Source organism: Poecilia reticulata, linkage group LG2 (genome assembly GCF_000633615.1).
Source record: "Poecilia reticulata strain Guanapo linkage group LG2, Guppy_female_1.0+MT, whole genome shotgun sequence".
Classification (NCBI taxonomy): domain Eukaryota; kingdom Metazoa; phylum Chordata; class Actinopteri; order Cyprinodontiformes; family Poeciliidae; genus Poecilia; species Poecilia reticulata.
Genome location: NC_024332.1, coordinates 6,615,030 through 6,631,030, shown reverse-complemented (window position 1 = coordinate 6,631,030; position 16,001 = coordinate 6,615,030). Strand labels below are relative to the sequence as shown.

The window sequence follows — 16,001 nt, the reverse complement described above, 5'->3', positions numbered from 1 at the left end:
CTGCATTCCCTTACAGATATGTCACAGAGTTTGTGGACCTGGGCAATGTCTCAGCACTGCGAACCTTCAGGGTTCTGCGAGCCCTGAAAACAATTTCAGTCATCCCAGGTGAGAGAGCCATCAAGGCTGAAATAAGGTTAACATACAACGCTAATGGCTAACTGACATTTCGCTAACATCCAAACCCATGCGCCCGCCCCCCTGCCCCCTCCTCTCAGCTCATCTCACTGTAGCTAAGCCTGACGACGCTTGTCGCCGTCCCTCATGCTGCCTTCGTCCCAAGGCCAGTAAAAGCTGGAATCTGGCTCCAATCTGCACAGATTGACAGGATTCTCGGCTTTTAAGACACATCCTTTAAGGCAGAATTCTTTTTGGTTGAAATCTATTCTTGCCTTGGGAGCCTTCCAAGTAGAGTTTGTGCACTATTTCTTTCTTTCCTTTTTTGCATGAGACATTGCAAAAGCCGATTTTCTTGTGGCAAGCTCTTTTGTGTGTGTGCGTGTGTGTGTGTCTGTGTGCAGGGTTCCTCCCTTACCTTGTTTTCCTGTGCATGTCTTGTTCAATGTTGTGTGTTTTTATRGTAAAAATGCACAGTGAGTGGTACAAAATGGTACACAACACACATAGCTAGGTTCAGAAGTTTACATACTCATACATTAATTGGGTGTCATGATAGGTTTTGTCTTATGATGCATTTCAGCCTTTTTTTCTCTTTGAGATAAATGAAATGATTTTAAATTCTATACAAATGATCTCTGATCTAAATGGTTAGAAATACACATGAACAAAATACATAGATACATACACCCTCATTACTTGTTTAAGAAGTCATACATCTAAATCCAGATTTCAAAATTCATCATCATTGAATTATGTGGGGAAAAAAAAGGCAACTCAAGTGCATCATGTACGACTCCAAATCAATGATACTCATGTTTGATGAGTGTGTATAACCTTATGAATGGCACTGTAACACACCATTAGCTCTTTACTTAAAGAGGACTGTCACCAAATATCTACTAAATAGCTGTTAAAACAAACATTTGGAGTTTGAGTAAAGCAGAGGAGGATGCATCCAGATGGTTTGGATATATAWAGAGGAGGGATGGTGAGTGTTCTGGACAAAAGGACGTTGTATACAGAGCTGAATTTCTGCGACAGTCGATACCTGTGAACATCCACAAAACTCAAAAACAAAAATCTGGCCCATATCACKTTTAACGTTGCAAATACGTTCTTTAAATTCTGYTACACAGCCGACCTGAAGCCAGAGAAGTTAGCCCACTAGCTCATGGGTTACATGTTGTTAGGCCTATTTAGGACTTTAACTTGAACTCTTTCTCCACCCTTTAAAAACCCTGTAAAATCAATTGCAGTGCAATTGCCAGCCTTTATAGGAAGGTAGTTGGACATTTCATCAYATGAACATTTACGTTTGCTTCAGTCCGACTTTAAATTCTCTTGGTTTTGGTTTTGCTGCACTACAAAGCACACAGAACCAGAACCTGCACATTTGTTTTCTACGTTAAGAAACCAATAGAAAAGATTTGCAACAATGCCATGTAATTGTTGTAATTAATTGTAATTCCGTGGCATTAATTAATTGTAATTAATTGCCATGTAATTCCGTGGCAACAGGAAGTTATCAGAAGGAAAATGAATCAATGCTGGAGTGCAAAAGTATTCACACCTCGCCTTATTTTTTTATATTCATCAGTGGATTTTATTGGAATCTTTTATATGTTTTAAGAAACAAAACTGAGCAAAAAAAACAAAACAATAAAAACCCMAAAACCTTTGTCACCCTGATTCCTGGTTGACAGCAAATAATTCATACAGGAACTTTCACTTCCTGCTACTGTAATTTCTTAATAACCGTGTCTTCTCTGGTCAAACTGCGATTCATTAACTTTGCCCCACCTCCCGGTTTAGGCCTGAAGACCATCGTTGGCGCTCTGATCCAGTCGGTGAAGAAGCTGTCGGACGTGATGATCCTCACTGTGTTCTGCCTCAGCGTCTTCGCTCTGATTGGCCTGCAGCTCTTCATGGGCAACCTGAGGCAGAAGTGTGTGCGCGTGCCAAACTTCAGCAACGCCAGCAGCAGCAACAGCAGCAACGCCAGCGTCACGGGCAACGACATGGGCCTGTTCAACACCACGCTGAACTGGACCGAGTTCATCAGTGATGAGAGTAAGCTGACACGCAGCGGGGTTAGCTTAGGTYRGACTGCAGCGATCTGTGTGTCGCASGGCGGATAATCGTCCCAACAATGAGAGCCTCCCTCCACCCCCGCACCCCTCCGCTCTTCGCCCCCTCACCAGCAACCGTCATTCTCCCGTAGCCCATCTGTGTGGCATGAGCAGCCTAAAGTGCTGCAGGAGAGTGAGTCATTGACCGCCAGCRGGACACCAAGGAGACACGCACCRGCTACATGACAAACCRAGGCAGAGTCGCAGACAAACAAGGCGACAGAGGSGTAGCTCAGCCCCTGGAACGGGCAYGAGATTTTAATTTACAGTCAGAGAWACAAGAAAATCCTAAAAAAAAATCCAATCTAGATGGATAGAAAAAGTGGATCTGTATGTAAAATTATTTACATCTGTTGAGCTTATTCCCATTTTCTCGATATTACTTCCACAAATTTCATGTAATGATTTTAAGTAGCAGACTGATACAAAATTGTCCGTGATGGTGAAGTGGAAGGAAAACATTGCCTTGCTAAAATAATATTCCAAGTCATTTTTTGCCAAAATGATTTTGAAAAAAAAAAACTTTTGGCAAAAGATGACTTACACCATTTATCTTAGGAAGGTGAGAGAATGCAACATCTTTTTCAAATTGTTTCACAAGGAACGATTTAACAAATGTGGCATTCATTTGTTTTCTGCCCTCTTTATTCAGAAAACTTACATTAAACCCACTGCAACCAAATTGWCTTGAGTAATCAATTATTTCATAAGTAGAGTCCATTTCTGTGTGTCAGTATACATCCACCTCAGAGGCTTTTTAGAAAACAAATTAAATCAGAAAGACCAAGAAACAAACAGCTCAGGGATAATTCATTCTCCAGACACTGAAAGATAGTGGTGGCAGAATYATGCTGTGGGGATGCTTTTCTTCAATATGAACATGAAAAATGTTTCTAGATGTCAAAAAATTGRTGGAGACAGCCCAAAAGAAGCATCTGTAATTGATCTGATATTGGCTGAACAAAAAAGGCACATTTCAGATTTTTATTTGCAATATTTTACTGTCTAATTTCTTCTGCTTCAGCCTTATGCAGCTGTTTGTGTTGATCTATCAACTGAAATACAATAAAATACTTCAAAACATYACAACATGTGAACACGCTTGAAGTAGTCATAATATTTCTGCATAGCTGTGTATTAATCTTTGCTCACAAAAGCCACAGGATGCCCGTCCTGCTCTGTCTGTTTAATATCCTGTATGATGCGGCTCAGACTGTTGTCCCTCTGTCTKCCCTCCTCTGCAGGTAATTACTATCACCTCCCTGGCCGTAGGGATGCTCTKCTCTGTGGAAACGGCAGYGGTGCCGGGTAAGACTGGACATGTTTTATTTATGTGGCCAATTAGACGCACAGCAAAGCGGAGCAGACCCAGTTAGAGTCGATTCCAGAAAGTGCAGCGAGCTTCCAAACTACTGGCTTATATTGACTCCTCGGGATGTACTGGGTTTGTTTGTTCATACATAGAAAGACTCTAGCTTTTGTTTTCAAGATTTAAACATGGTTTTGCTGCTAGCTTCATAGAAGAAAGAAGTACTGCAAGTTACAGTTGGTCATTCAAAAAAAAAAAAAGATAACTTGTTCAGGGCACAGGTGTTATATTTTTTACACAGGGCTGGCCTAAGCATTTTTAGGGTCCTAAGCATATATTTATTTGGKCCCCCCTATACCAACATGTCTCCACCAGATGCTTAATTGTTCATAAGCTACTCTTCTAATATGTATGTAACATACAGCCATTTATAATTAGCCTACATCATGCTGATGTCATCATGGCTATTGATTTAGCAAGCAAAAAATTAATAATTTTGATTTTGGAATGYAGAGTGGAATTTAAAGTGTGCCATGTTATTTTAACTATTTGAAAGAAACATCATTTAAAAAATAAAACTTGACTTTACATTAAACAAGTTAAGAAGTTTAATATCATATTTCCCCAATTAACAGCTGTATTGCTCAATGTTATAAAAAATGATCATGCTAGCTTTGTGCTCTTGGGGGCCCCCTAGTGGTGTGGGGGGCATAAGAAGCTGCTTACCTCACAGATGCCTTGGGCCGGCTCTGTTTAAACATTAGGTGCTTGTCTGAGCTGACCCTCTTCGAATGACACTCTGGGCAACTGCCAAGACCAAAAACTGCCACTGGCTGTAATGCGACCAAGGATGTCAAATCTTTTATTTGGTCGGAGTTGCTTGGGTTTCCTGTAAATCTGGTTGGCATTTGCTTCAAATTAAGTCACTTATATCTCCGTTTTGTGTCTTGAAGACTCTGTCCAGAGGGCTTTATGTGTCTGAAAACGGGCCGTAATCCAGACTACGGCTACACGAGCTTCGACACCTTCAGCTGGGCCTTCCTCTCCCTTTTCCGACTCATGACGCAGGACTTCTGGGAAAACCTCTACCAACAGGTCTGTCGGAAAGCACATTTTCTCATCAACGCTTACATTCTCCACGTTCTCTTCTACTRAAATAGYGTAGAGAAACGTAAAAGAAGAAAAAAAGCCAACTTAGTTTTTCTGCTTTGCTTTGGTGGAATCAGACTTTGCGTGCTGCAGGGAAACCCTACATGATCTTCTTTGTGCTGGTGATCTTCCTGGGCTCCTTTTACCTCATTAACCTGATCCTGGCTGTGGTAGCCATGGCTTACGACGAACAGAACCAGGCCACCATCGAGGAGGCTCAGCAGAAGGAGGAGGAATTCCAAGCCATGCTGGAGCAGCTGAAAAGGCAGCAGGAGGAGGCGCAGGTAGGAAGCAGCTTCYCCCCCCCCCCCACATATTCAACTTTACATCAAGGCAGACATTTGTTTTTGTTGGTTTGAAAACCGGAACGTATGCAAAACCTATCGAGTGCTCTGATTTATTTGTTTAGTATTCAGCAGATGCAAATGCYCTRACTGATTCTTTCACCGTGAGGCAGAGTTGCCTTGGAGACCCCGGGGGTTTTATTGTCTGATGTTTACCAGATTGTGAAACATACTCCACAACATACTCCAAAATGTCTTTATTTGTAATACAAAGATGGAGCCAAAATGGAAAAGCTGCTGCTTTTCCATTTTGGGAAAATCCATTTTAAACATGTCTCTGCTTATTTGACTTCCTAGTTTAGCACGTATTGAAAACATCAGATGACACACATTCTTTAATTCAGTTGTGTGTTATTATCTGTAACACACACACTGGCGACAGACATTTAAATCCTCGTTCCTTTACTTTGTTTGCATTATGTTTTGAACAACAGAAATAAAAGGATTTCTTGGAGTGAATGCTAAAATACTTGAAGGAGTGTGTGATATATWTGGCAGGTGCGTTCACTTTTACAGCAGCTGAAAGGTTCCAGCTTCAGTTTTATGTGGGAGCAGCTTCTGGCATTTTGTTGAGGCTCTTTTCACATTGTAGTAAATCAAAAGGAAAATATGTGTGGCGCTTTGTTCGATGCTGTCTAGATCCATAGATTTTTGTCTCTCTTGTTTTTCGGAAGCAAAGAGGAACCGTCGTACCCCTCCATCTGCACCCAATGTTTTGGTTCGGGTGAAAACATTCAGACATCCATTTATAGAAAGGCATCTGAGGCTGATTCGGCTCTCCATGCCAGGCTCTCTCCTCCACTCCGAGACAGGCGCCGGGTCTCCATGACAACTGTCTCTGTGCTCTRATTGGCTGGCAGGTTGCCGCGGCAGCAGCCACCGAGAGCGGCGAGTACAGCGGGAGAGGGGGTCCCACCTCCGAGTCCTCCTCGGGGACGTCCAAGCTGAGCTCGAAGAGCGCCAAGGAGCGACGCAACAGGCGGAAGAAGAGGAAGCAGCGCGAGGAGGAGGAGGAGAGGGGCGTGTGTGACAAGTTCCACAAGTCCATGTCCGAGGACAGCATCAAGAGGTCCAGCTTCCGCTTCTCCATCGATGCCAACCGCCTCTCCTATGAGAAAAGATGCTCCTCACCCAACCAGGTGGGTTCGAACTTTACATGGCAGATCCATACGAATCATGGATTTAAAAGCTAAGTTAATGAAACTTGACAAGTGAAAAGACAAAACCCAGCAAAAGTATTCACACTCCTTGAACATTTCCATATTACAACCACAAACTTTTGATTGATTTTTGGGGGATTTTGTGTTATAGATCAGTAAACAATAGAATTGTGAAGTGAAGAGAAAGTGGTATGTGTTTTTCCAAGTATTTACAAAAACAAATCTGAAAAGTGTGGCGTGCTTTTGTTTTCACCCACCTCTTCCTCTGAATCAGATTCCTCTGATTCCCTGAAAGATAATCTGGTGTCACCTCCTTTGACATGTAGTGCAACAGATCATCAAATATTTCAGCAAAATCTTTCTTTCACATGCACATAAAAAATTGCAGAAGCTATTGCTAATCATTAAGACGAGTCTCTCAGTCTGTCACACATCCTAATTTTTTTCCAGTTAATGGCTGGTTTGAGACTCGCAAACAGCAAAGTCCTCAGTTTCTGATTTTGACACATATTATTACTTTAAAGTTTCATGAATAGGATGAGTTGAGTTAAAAACATTTGACGTGACAAAATGTTCATTCAAGTAAAAAAAAAAAAAAGGATAAAATTCTACAGCAATTATTGGTTTAAAAGCCTAGAAAAATCCCTGTCATCCTGAAGTTAAAGTGGCTAACAGGAAATATTAAAAACATACTATTTGAGGGGYAAGGATGCAAATATTAATGATTGTATTCTGACGTGAAAGATTTTTACAAGTCCCAGTAACTCCACGCTTCCTGTGTCTCTTTAGTCTCTCCTCAGCGTCCGCGGTTCCCTCTTTTCGCCGCGGAGGAACAGCCGCACCAGCCTGTTTAGCTTCCGCGGCCGAGCCCGAGACATGGGCTCTGAGAACGACTTCGCTGACGACGAGCACAGCACCTTCGAGGAGAACGACAGTCGCCGAGGGTCCTTGTTCCTGCCGCGGCGCCTGGAGCGGCGCTGCAGCGCCGTCAGCCAGACCAGCTTGGGGGCGCCACGGATCGTGCTGCCCGCCAACGGAAAGATGCACTGCTCCGTAGACTGCAACGGYGTGGTGTCGCTGGTCGGTGGGACATCTGTAACAACCTCCCCTGCAGGTCTCCTGCTGCCTGAGGTGACTTTATTGTTTTATGGGTTATTATTTGAACATTTCCCTCTTTAGTATTTGGTTTGTTCGWATTGGTTTACTGCAACTTTTTTCTACGAAATTTCCAACAGCTAAACCAGTTTTGGGCTGAGTGAGATTTTCTTATTTATTTATTAGGGAACAACAACAGATACTGAGATAAAGAAGCGCCGATCAGGATTCCTCCAGCCTTCCATGGACTATTTAGATGAACCAGGGGGGCGCCAGAGAGCCATGAGCGTGGCCAGTATCCTCACCAACACCATGGAAGGTCAGCGTCCTTCTGCGCTTCTCGYTTCAAGCTTACGTTTTTCACTTTTTGTTGATTGATTTTTCAAAGAACGCTTGTTTTCCAGAGCTGGAGGAGTCGAGACAGAAGTGCCCGCCCTGCTGGTATAGATTCGCCAACACCTGCCTGATTTGGGACTGTTGTCCGGCATGGCTGAAAATCAAAGAGTTCGTCAGCATGGTGGTCATGGATCCCTTCGTGGATCTAGCGATCACCGTCTGCATTGTCCTCAACACTCTTTTCATGGCCATGGAGCATTACCCCATGACCACAGAGTTTGATAACCTCCTTTCAATCGGAAACCTGGTGAGAGTTTGCTACACTTACAGTCGTAAAGAATTTTATTAATCTTTTTGCCTTCCTTTCTTAATGCAGATTTGGGTTCAGCTTTTCTCTTTCTGTTCATTTCAGGTGTTTACAGGGATCTTCACGGCAGAAATGTGCTTCAAGATCATCGCYCTGGATCCCTACTATTACTTTCAGGAGGGCTGGAACATCTTTGATGGCATCATTGTCAGTCTCAGTCTCATGGAGCTTGGCTTGGCTAATGTAGAGGGCCTGTCTGTGCTCAGATCCTTCAGATTGGTGAGATTCGTCATTTATTTAAATCTTTATAATCTTATCCAAAAACAGCAGGCTGGACAGAAAGATTAGACTAGATTTGAGAAAAATACTAACCAACCTGAAAAACAATGGCACCACACATGCTACATAGTKACTAGTAATCACAAAAGCAGACACTGTATGAGAGAAGAGAACAAGTAGTTGTTAGAACAGTCACCTATTAAAACATCCCATGTTTAACTGGAGAACACAGTCACAACAGGACTGTTTTAAGTTTAAAACAAGTATGGTATCATGTGACCAGTAGCTTTGTGTAATTATCAGCATTTTAGGTCAAATGAGTCATATGGCAATTGTTTTAAATGGATACTAAAAATAGTTTAAAAACAGCTGAGGAGAGTTTAAAATAAGACCAACTTACCCTACCTTAAAAAAAATACAGGTGATGTGGTTYGTTTTAAAACCTGTTTGTGAATCATTTCTTCTATTTTTTTTTTATTAAACTTGAAGTGTTTGATAGGTGTCRTGCTTTCTGTAATGYTGCCTTTTCAAAATGTCCTTGGTTCTGGTGTGAGATTATCAACCAATCAGTAGCTTTCACAAAACAAAAGGAAAACTCAGACTCTTCTGTTTTTATAGTTSCTAGAACTATTTTCAAGTAAGCGTGGCACCAAATTTATTAACTTTTTTTTACTATGATTACTAATACTGATAGAGGGCACAATATGTGTACAGGTGTTGATTAAAAGGAAAAATTGCTTTATATTTTATTTCTTGTCTAATAAAATGATTAATTATAATGTGTTATTGTTTAAATAATAATGATATTCYTCCCTTACATGACCTGYAATTTGTGTCTCTAATCAGCTGAGGGTCTTCAAGCTAGCCAAGTCGTGGCCCACTCTGAACATGCTGATCAAGATCATCGGTAACTCYGTGGGCGCCCTGGGCAACCTGACGCTGGTGCTGGCCATCATCGTGTTCATCTTTGCCGTGGTGGGCATGCAGCTATTCGGCAAGAGCTACAAGGAGTGCGTGTGCAAGATTTCGGAAGACTGCGAGCTGCCGCGCTGGCACATGCATGACTTCTTCCACTCCTTCCTCATCGTGTTCCGGGTGCTGTGCGGGGAGTGGATCGAGACCATGTGGGACTGCATGGAGGTGGCGGGGCAGACGATGTGCATCATCGTCTTCATGATGGTCATGGTGATCGGAAACCTCGTGGTACAAACTGTTTTCTGTGTTAAAGGCTCTGGTTTCTATGGAAGAGGTTTATGACAACATGAAGGAATAAAAAAAAAGATTTTTCTTCATCTATAACTTTCTTTCCAGGTCCTTAACCTTTTCCTGGCCCTCCTCCTGAGCTCGTTCAGCGCAGACAACTTGGCGGCCACCGACGACGACAGTGAGATGAACAACCTCCAGATCGCTGTTGGCCGCATCCAGCGGGGCATCTCCTACGTCAAAACCAAAGTGAGGCASTTCCTCCAGAGCCTCTGTTTYGACGGAGGCAAGGGCTCCGGCCTGGCCGAGGAGAGCAAACCCCTGGACGACCTGCAAAGCAACGGAAAAGGGAACTGCATTTCCAACCACACGCCACTGGAGATCACCAAAGACCCCAGTGGGGTGTACATGATGGAGGGCAATGGGAAGCCAGGGGGACTGGTGGTTGCGGTAGGCGGGGACACCACRAGCAAGTACCCAATGGAAGAATGTGACTACATGTCCTTTATCCACAACCCCAGCCTTACGGTGACTGTGCCCATCGCTGTGGGCGAGTCGGACTTTGAAAACCTGAACACGGAGGATTTCAGCAGCGACTCTTCTGACGTGGAGGGCAGCAAAGAGGTAAGATGGCTGACCACATGGCCGACCTCTCCGTTGGCTTTARAAAATCACGTCGGCGTCTTTCTTAAAGCTCGATTAAATCGTGATGTCTGCATTATTTGACACGCAATACAAATGAGAGCGTGGACATATAAAGGTTTGCATAGAAATGCCTTTTCAGACAATTATCTGACAGTCAAGCAGTTTGAAAATAACACAAGTGCTGACTCACATGAACATGCATCACGCTGTGCTAATGGAGTCTTATCTCAAACCTAGAATCCTGGGAGCCATGGCAGCCAAAAAGAGACTCAAATTAGTCTTTGTCCACAGCAACAGGTTTATGTTTTATCATCAAGCTGCATGACTCACTGTTTTGGAGAGGGCTGCTTTACCAGTAGCTTCGTAAACACATATTTAAGTCTTATCTTACGGTGTCATTACAGTGATTTATGCYTTTGTGTTTAGATAAATTTTCTCACATTTTTCTCGACATGACCACAAATTTCCTTGTTTCCCATATGTGACAGACCATCACAGAGTAAAGATAATTGTGAACAGAAACTGATCACCTGAGGTAAAATCAGATGACTCAGATGGTTTTCACAATCCTGAGCTGTTTTATGTCGATCTATCCCACAAAACTCAAAGATACATAGAAATTTGTGGCTGTACTATAGATAAAACTTCAGGAGGATACGACACATTTTCCACTTAACCTTTTTTGCAACTGCTTGCCCTTTGCGTCAGAGCTAAAAGCACGATTTGCCKTTGAGTGTCGTCAAGCTGACAGAGCATCGGGACTTGAGTTCCCTGGTGACGGGAATCTGTCACTGTGGGTGTGGTGCCAGTTCCCTGTGATTCAAAACAAGCCAGGAGTCTATTTCTGGCCATGACACCACACGCTCCATATATGGACCATTTGTCTGACATCACAGCTGCTCTTTACATGTTGTATGCTAAAAACAAACAAAGAAAAAAAGGACATATTCATGTTTTAGCAGATGTATATTTGTTTAGCGACACCAGCATGTGTTTACTGAGTGTAACCAGTGAATAGATTTTGTTTCTATTTGTGTCTCTGAGATGATTAAGTCTTCTAACTGTGACCTTATGGAACCGCCAGTATCATGAGTTTATGTGCTGGCGTTGGTGTGTGTAACTCACTCTGTTTAACCCCCCCTCGTTTGTTATTCCAGCTGTTTCACAGACGCTCTCAAGGTTTTCAGTGAGAAGAGAATTGTAAGATCACTTTATTGCACTAACCATGAGGACTGCCTATGCCATTTACAGACAAACATATTTTTCTCATAACTTCAATGGATTGCCCATTTTCGTTCTTTGCCTGGTCTGCCCTCCGTCCCCTCAAMCCCCAGCCACCACCACCACCCACCGTCTTTGCTTTATTACCCCTCCCTGCCCCATTCAGCAGCACACCCAATGCTGTGATCATTTTCTTTTCCTTTTATCCCCTTTCCCCCCTCATAATTAACCTCAAGGCATCAGGCTGTATTGCAGTTMCAAACCATTTAATGAATGAGCACCTTTTTTATATCCATTGATAGACAAACTCATCAAGCATAATGTTTGCTTTTGGTTTCATTGCTTGGTTTTTGACTTGGTTTTGGGACTTGATTGGCATCCAACACTCTGAGCTTGAGAATGAAGGAAGGGAGGAGGTGGAGGAGAATGTGCAGTAGACGAGAAGGAATGGAGGAATGAATTTTGCTGTGGTTGGACAAAATTCATTTGTCTGGCTCAGAACCCCATGCACACACACGTTGAAAATCTGTATGTATTTACCTGTGTAATCTGAACGATAGTGGAATGATGAAAGATTCAAGTTAATTTTCATAAACATGAATTTAAAAAAATAACTTTTTGCAGAGTTTCAAAAGAGATAACACGTTGCTGATTGTTACAACACTTTAGACGAGAGTATCGTGAAAAATCTCAAACCAAAAAAACAGACAACCAAACAAAATATGTAAACACAATTAATTAGCATTTGGCTTTGATGCTTGTGTTATCCACTTTTGTCTCGCTGTGATCACTTTATGTTAAAAAAGGTAAACTTTCCTAAAAATAAAATAAAAATAATCTGTCAGTTTTAAGCTGTAAACTGTGAGGCTAACAACTAAAACAGATTTGTCTGTGCCAAAGGAGGAGCGGAGAGTCGGAGGGAAATACCTTTCCGTAAAAACAATGCACTTGCGAGCAGCATGCTTCCATCATTCCCATGCCGTATTAGCTGGGTCCCACGGCAATCAGGGCTGCTGCACTGTGTAGGTTGACATGTTCCAATACCCCCAACTTCAGAGACCCCTGACATGAGGCCAAAAAACACCCAGAGAAAACAGACAGGAGGCCTCATGTCACCAAAAAGTCTCACAATATGCAGATGATATTAGATTGTACATTAGTTAATAACTAAAGCATTTTAGACTTTAAGATAATTTTAAAATCCTGGAAATAGGAGCTGCTGTCGTCCTTTTATGTGTTACCTTTACTACCACCAATGAGTGCCTGAGTCCTCTATTAGGTCTTGTGTGTTTTCTGGGTATGCATCGGTGCTAATTCGGTAGGTCTTCCAAACAGGAAACACAAAACCAACTGCACAGCACATGCTGTGTTTCAAACAGTGCACAGTACTGGTTTTTGCTGGTAAGCTAATGTGGTTATTCGTCTACTTCAACTCAAACAGAAGAAGCTTTTTTACACTGCTTTCAAGGAATGAAAATGATGTGTTTTCATGTCACTGAGGAAAGAGTTCTGTCTCCTCATTGGAGTGGCTTCAGATTTATAAAAGAGACTTGGTAAAACATTCCATCATGTGAGCCACAGAAACCTTTTGGAAATGGTGTAGCAAATAAGACTTGGGATCCCTTTTTCCAGTGGACATGAAAATACTTGACCCCACGTTCTGCTTGGTACTATTTCAGGCTTTGACTGATGATGCACTGGAATACTGCATGCACTYGTCCTCGAACCGAGGTCACATCAAACGTACCCACAGTGCATTTCCGTAAACCCAACCTTCTGCCTCAAGCGCATAATCTAATTCGAAGCCATCTGGCACAGCTAACRCCAAAGCCTGTCGGTACATTTGATCGATGCTGCATGCGACGATGACAATGCTAGTTTCAGAAGAGCCCAACTCTGTGAGCTATAAGAGTCTTCTCAGTAGAGGTACGCAGTGGAGAGCACATGAWCGGAGAATGACCATGATTAGCAGCTCAGACGGTTGGCTCCTAAAACCAATGAACCTCAATGCTCCCAAGCAGCATCGTGTGACTGTGTCCTACCGCCTTCTGCTCCGTCCATGTAGAAGCTCGACGTAGACCCCCAACCCCTGAGCTCGTCAGAAGGGAGCACAGTAGATATTCGACCCCCAGGAGATGGGGCCGAATCTGTGGAACTGGAGCCAGAGGAGTCGTTGGACCCAGAGGCCTGCTTTACAGAAGGTGAGGATGTTGGGGTAGGAGGGGGATTCTAGAAAGGAATAGGTGAGCGCATTTTATGTCAAAGAGGAAATTGTTATAACTGCTTTAGCTTAGCAGTGGCCTRTTGTAGCTGAGTGACAGTGAACGCAAATGCTCAGCGAGACAGGCAAGAAATAGTCACCGGGACGGAACGGAAGATGACATTTTGTCTAAAACACCTGCAGTGAATTCGCTTTGTGTTACAAATATCAAAAATGCAATGCTGCTTTCCAGATCTCTTCTGTTTTTATTTTATTTAAAAAGTTTTTTTGCTGATTTGCTACACTTGAATGTTTCACTTAATCAAGTAAGTTTTGTATCAGACAAAGAGTAAACACATAAAACTATTTTTATATGATGATTTGGATTTATTTGGGGATAGAAGTCGTCCAGGTCACAGAGCTCTGTTAACACTCACTCCCATGTGAAGATTTCTCATGACATACAGTGGTGTGAAAAAGTGTTTACCTCCAATTTAGCTGTATGGTTGTATCATAACCACAAACAGCATGGTGAATCCCAAAGGCTTTGGCACTGATTTCACAGCTGTTTTCTTCATACAGCAATCTATGTAAAAGATCACTCACCTTACACACACACACGCACACGCACGCACACACACACACACACACACACACACAYGCACACACGCAGATCTCAGGGGAAGCCTCTTCATGTTCATGGAGGAGTGTTTGGATAGCAGGTAGCTTTTCACTGTCGCTCAAGATTTGTACAACTGTCTTTAGCAGATTGCTGTTGAGTGAGGGAAGCATAACATGAAATGTGGGGACTTTTRGCTTTGGTCAGMTAGGTCAACTTGCACCTTTTCAAGTGCCTGTCATCTAATTTCTACTACTTGTCTGCAGGCTGTGTGAGCAGATTCCAGTGCTGCCAGGTCAGCGAGGAAGTGGGCTGGTTCAAGAGCTGGTGGACGCTCAGAAAAACCTGCTTTATTATTGTGGAGCACAACTGGTTTGAGTCCTTCATCATCTTTATGATCCTCCTCAGCAGCGGAGCGCTGGTGAGTGTCAAACTCTCTATTCTGGGCAGTTACTTGGTGTGTGTTTTAGATCAAAGCTTACATCCCAGAGTTTGAATCTTTCAGGCTTTCGAAGATGTTTACATTGAGCAGCGGCGGACCATCAAAACCGTGCTGGAGTACGCAGACAAGGTCTTCACTTACATCTTCATCCTGGAGATGCTGCTGAAGTGGGTGGCGTACGGCTTCGTTAAGTACTTCACCAATGCATGGTGCTGGCTTGACTTCCTCATTGTAGATGTGAGTATATTAGACTTAATGTGGATGAAAATAAATCTGGTGTTGTGTTAAAACTTGATGCTCAACAAGATTTTATTATTCCTTAATTTCAGAAAAATGCTTAGGAAAAAAAAATTGTAGTTACTCTCTTAACTCTAACGCATATTCTTGAAATCTCTACTCCGGTGTGGTGTGCGAACAGCTCCCTTCGATCCCTCACCCTGCTTGTCTGTGACATTATCGTCTCCCAGGTGTCCTTGGTGAGCCTCGTAGCAAACGCTCTGGGCTACTCTGAGCTCAGCGCCATCAAAACTCTGAGGACACTGCGAGCCCTCCGGCCCCTGAGGGCCCTGTCTCGGTTTGAGGGCATGAGGGTAAGAACAGGAGGGACAACAGCGGCACAGAACCATATTTCTGTGCCGATTATCAGTGGGCAAACTGAAAACATGTTTCTCTTCTATTTATGTCTCTTCTTTTCTAATATGCACTCCACTGTCATTTACTTTGTACTTAACGTGGTGGTGACTATTTTGAATCAGACTGACTCATAAATTTCTACTAAAACGTATTTTATTAGATATAAACTCAACCTTTAGAGACTGTAGGTCAATTTGCCCTTTCTCCAATTTGTACCCTGTACTGACATTTCTTCAGCTTCTATTTTCTAAAACAAACTATTTCAAAACTATTTACTTCAAAATGACTCTTTGGGTTCTCTCAAGCCACAGACCAATAACTAGCTACTAGAGGTGTGCCGATCAGGTTTTTTCCTGCCCATACCGATACCGATGACCCATGAGGGCCGGTCACCGATACCGATCACCGATACGATCACATAATTATTTATTTATTTTTTTAAATGATAAACACTACCGGTTACATTATGTGGAAAAAGGAACCATGAATTTACCTTAATTTATACAAAAACTTGTTTTAATAACTTTCCAAGAAGAAAACTAAACAAAACAGGCCTTCTGCAAATTGTACTGCTATCGGTAATACTATCTTTAACAGACTGATAACATATGAAGGCTCTGAAGAGGCTAAATAATGCAAAGAGCCAAAATAAAACCTCTCAACATTGCCAAAAAAATTCAAGTATAAAACTTAACATTCAAAGGCAAAAACAGGATCCATTACAATAAACAATCCAGAGTTACTGAATGAAAACTTCCTGATAGCATGGCGGCTAGCTGATTACTGCTAGTTCTGAGTGGCTGTTTCTGA

At 42.6% G+C, this 16,001-nt stretch overlaps 1 protein-coding gene across 2 annotated transcripts in view; it reads left to right on the top strand.

Moving 5' to 3' along the window:
* The window catches only part of LOC103474271 (sodium channel protein type 2 subunit alpha-like), a 40,985-nt gene that overhangs the window by 13,661 nt on the left and 11,323 nt on the right, over nucleotides 1-16,001 (top strand). The window contains exons 6-21 of one of the 2 annotated variants that reach the window (XM_008425112.2): nucleotides 17-108; nucleotides 1,933-2,190; nucleotides 3,494-3,557; nucleotides 4,512-4,653; nucleotides 4,785-4,991; nucleotides 5,912-6,190; nucleotides 7,001-7,342; nucleotides 7,493-7,625; nucleotides 7,711-7,949; nucleotides 8,055-8,228; nucleotides 9,075-9,431; nucleotides 9,540-10,055; nucleotides 13,363-13,498; nucleotides 14,383-14,537; nucleotides 14,622-14,795; nucleotides 15,026-15,148. In XM_008425112.2, the coding sequence (XP_008423334.1) occupies nucleotides 17-108; nucleotides 1,933-2,190; nucleotides 3,494-3,557; nucleotides 4,512-4,653; nucleotides 4,785-4,991; nucleotides 5,912-6,190; nucleotides 7,001-7,342; nucleotides 7,493-7,625; nucleotides 7,711-7,949; nucleotides 8,055-8,228; nucleotides 9,075-9,431; nucleotides 9,540-10,055; nucleotides 13,363-13,498; nucleotides 14,383-14,537; nucleotides 14,622-14,795; nucleotides 15,026-15,148 (3,391 nt within the window). Of the gene's footprint in view, nucleotides 1-16; nucleotides 109-1,932; nucleotides 2,191-3,493; nucleotides 3,558-4,494; nucleotides 4,654-4,784; nucleotides 4,992-5,911; nucleotides 6,191-7,000; nucleotides 7,343-7,492; nucleotides 7,626-7,710; nucleotides 7,950-8,054; nucleotides 8,229-9,074; nucleotides 9,432-9,539; nucleotides 10,056-13,362; nucleotides 13,499-14,382; nucleotides 14,538-14,621; nucleotides 14,796-15,025; nucleotides 15,149-16,001 lie in introns of those variants that run through there. The other variant, XM_017310640.1, reaches the window with a different exon arrangement.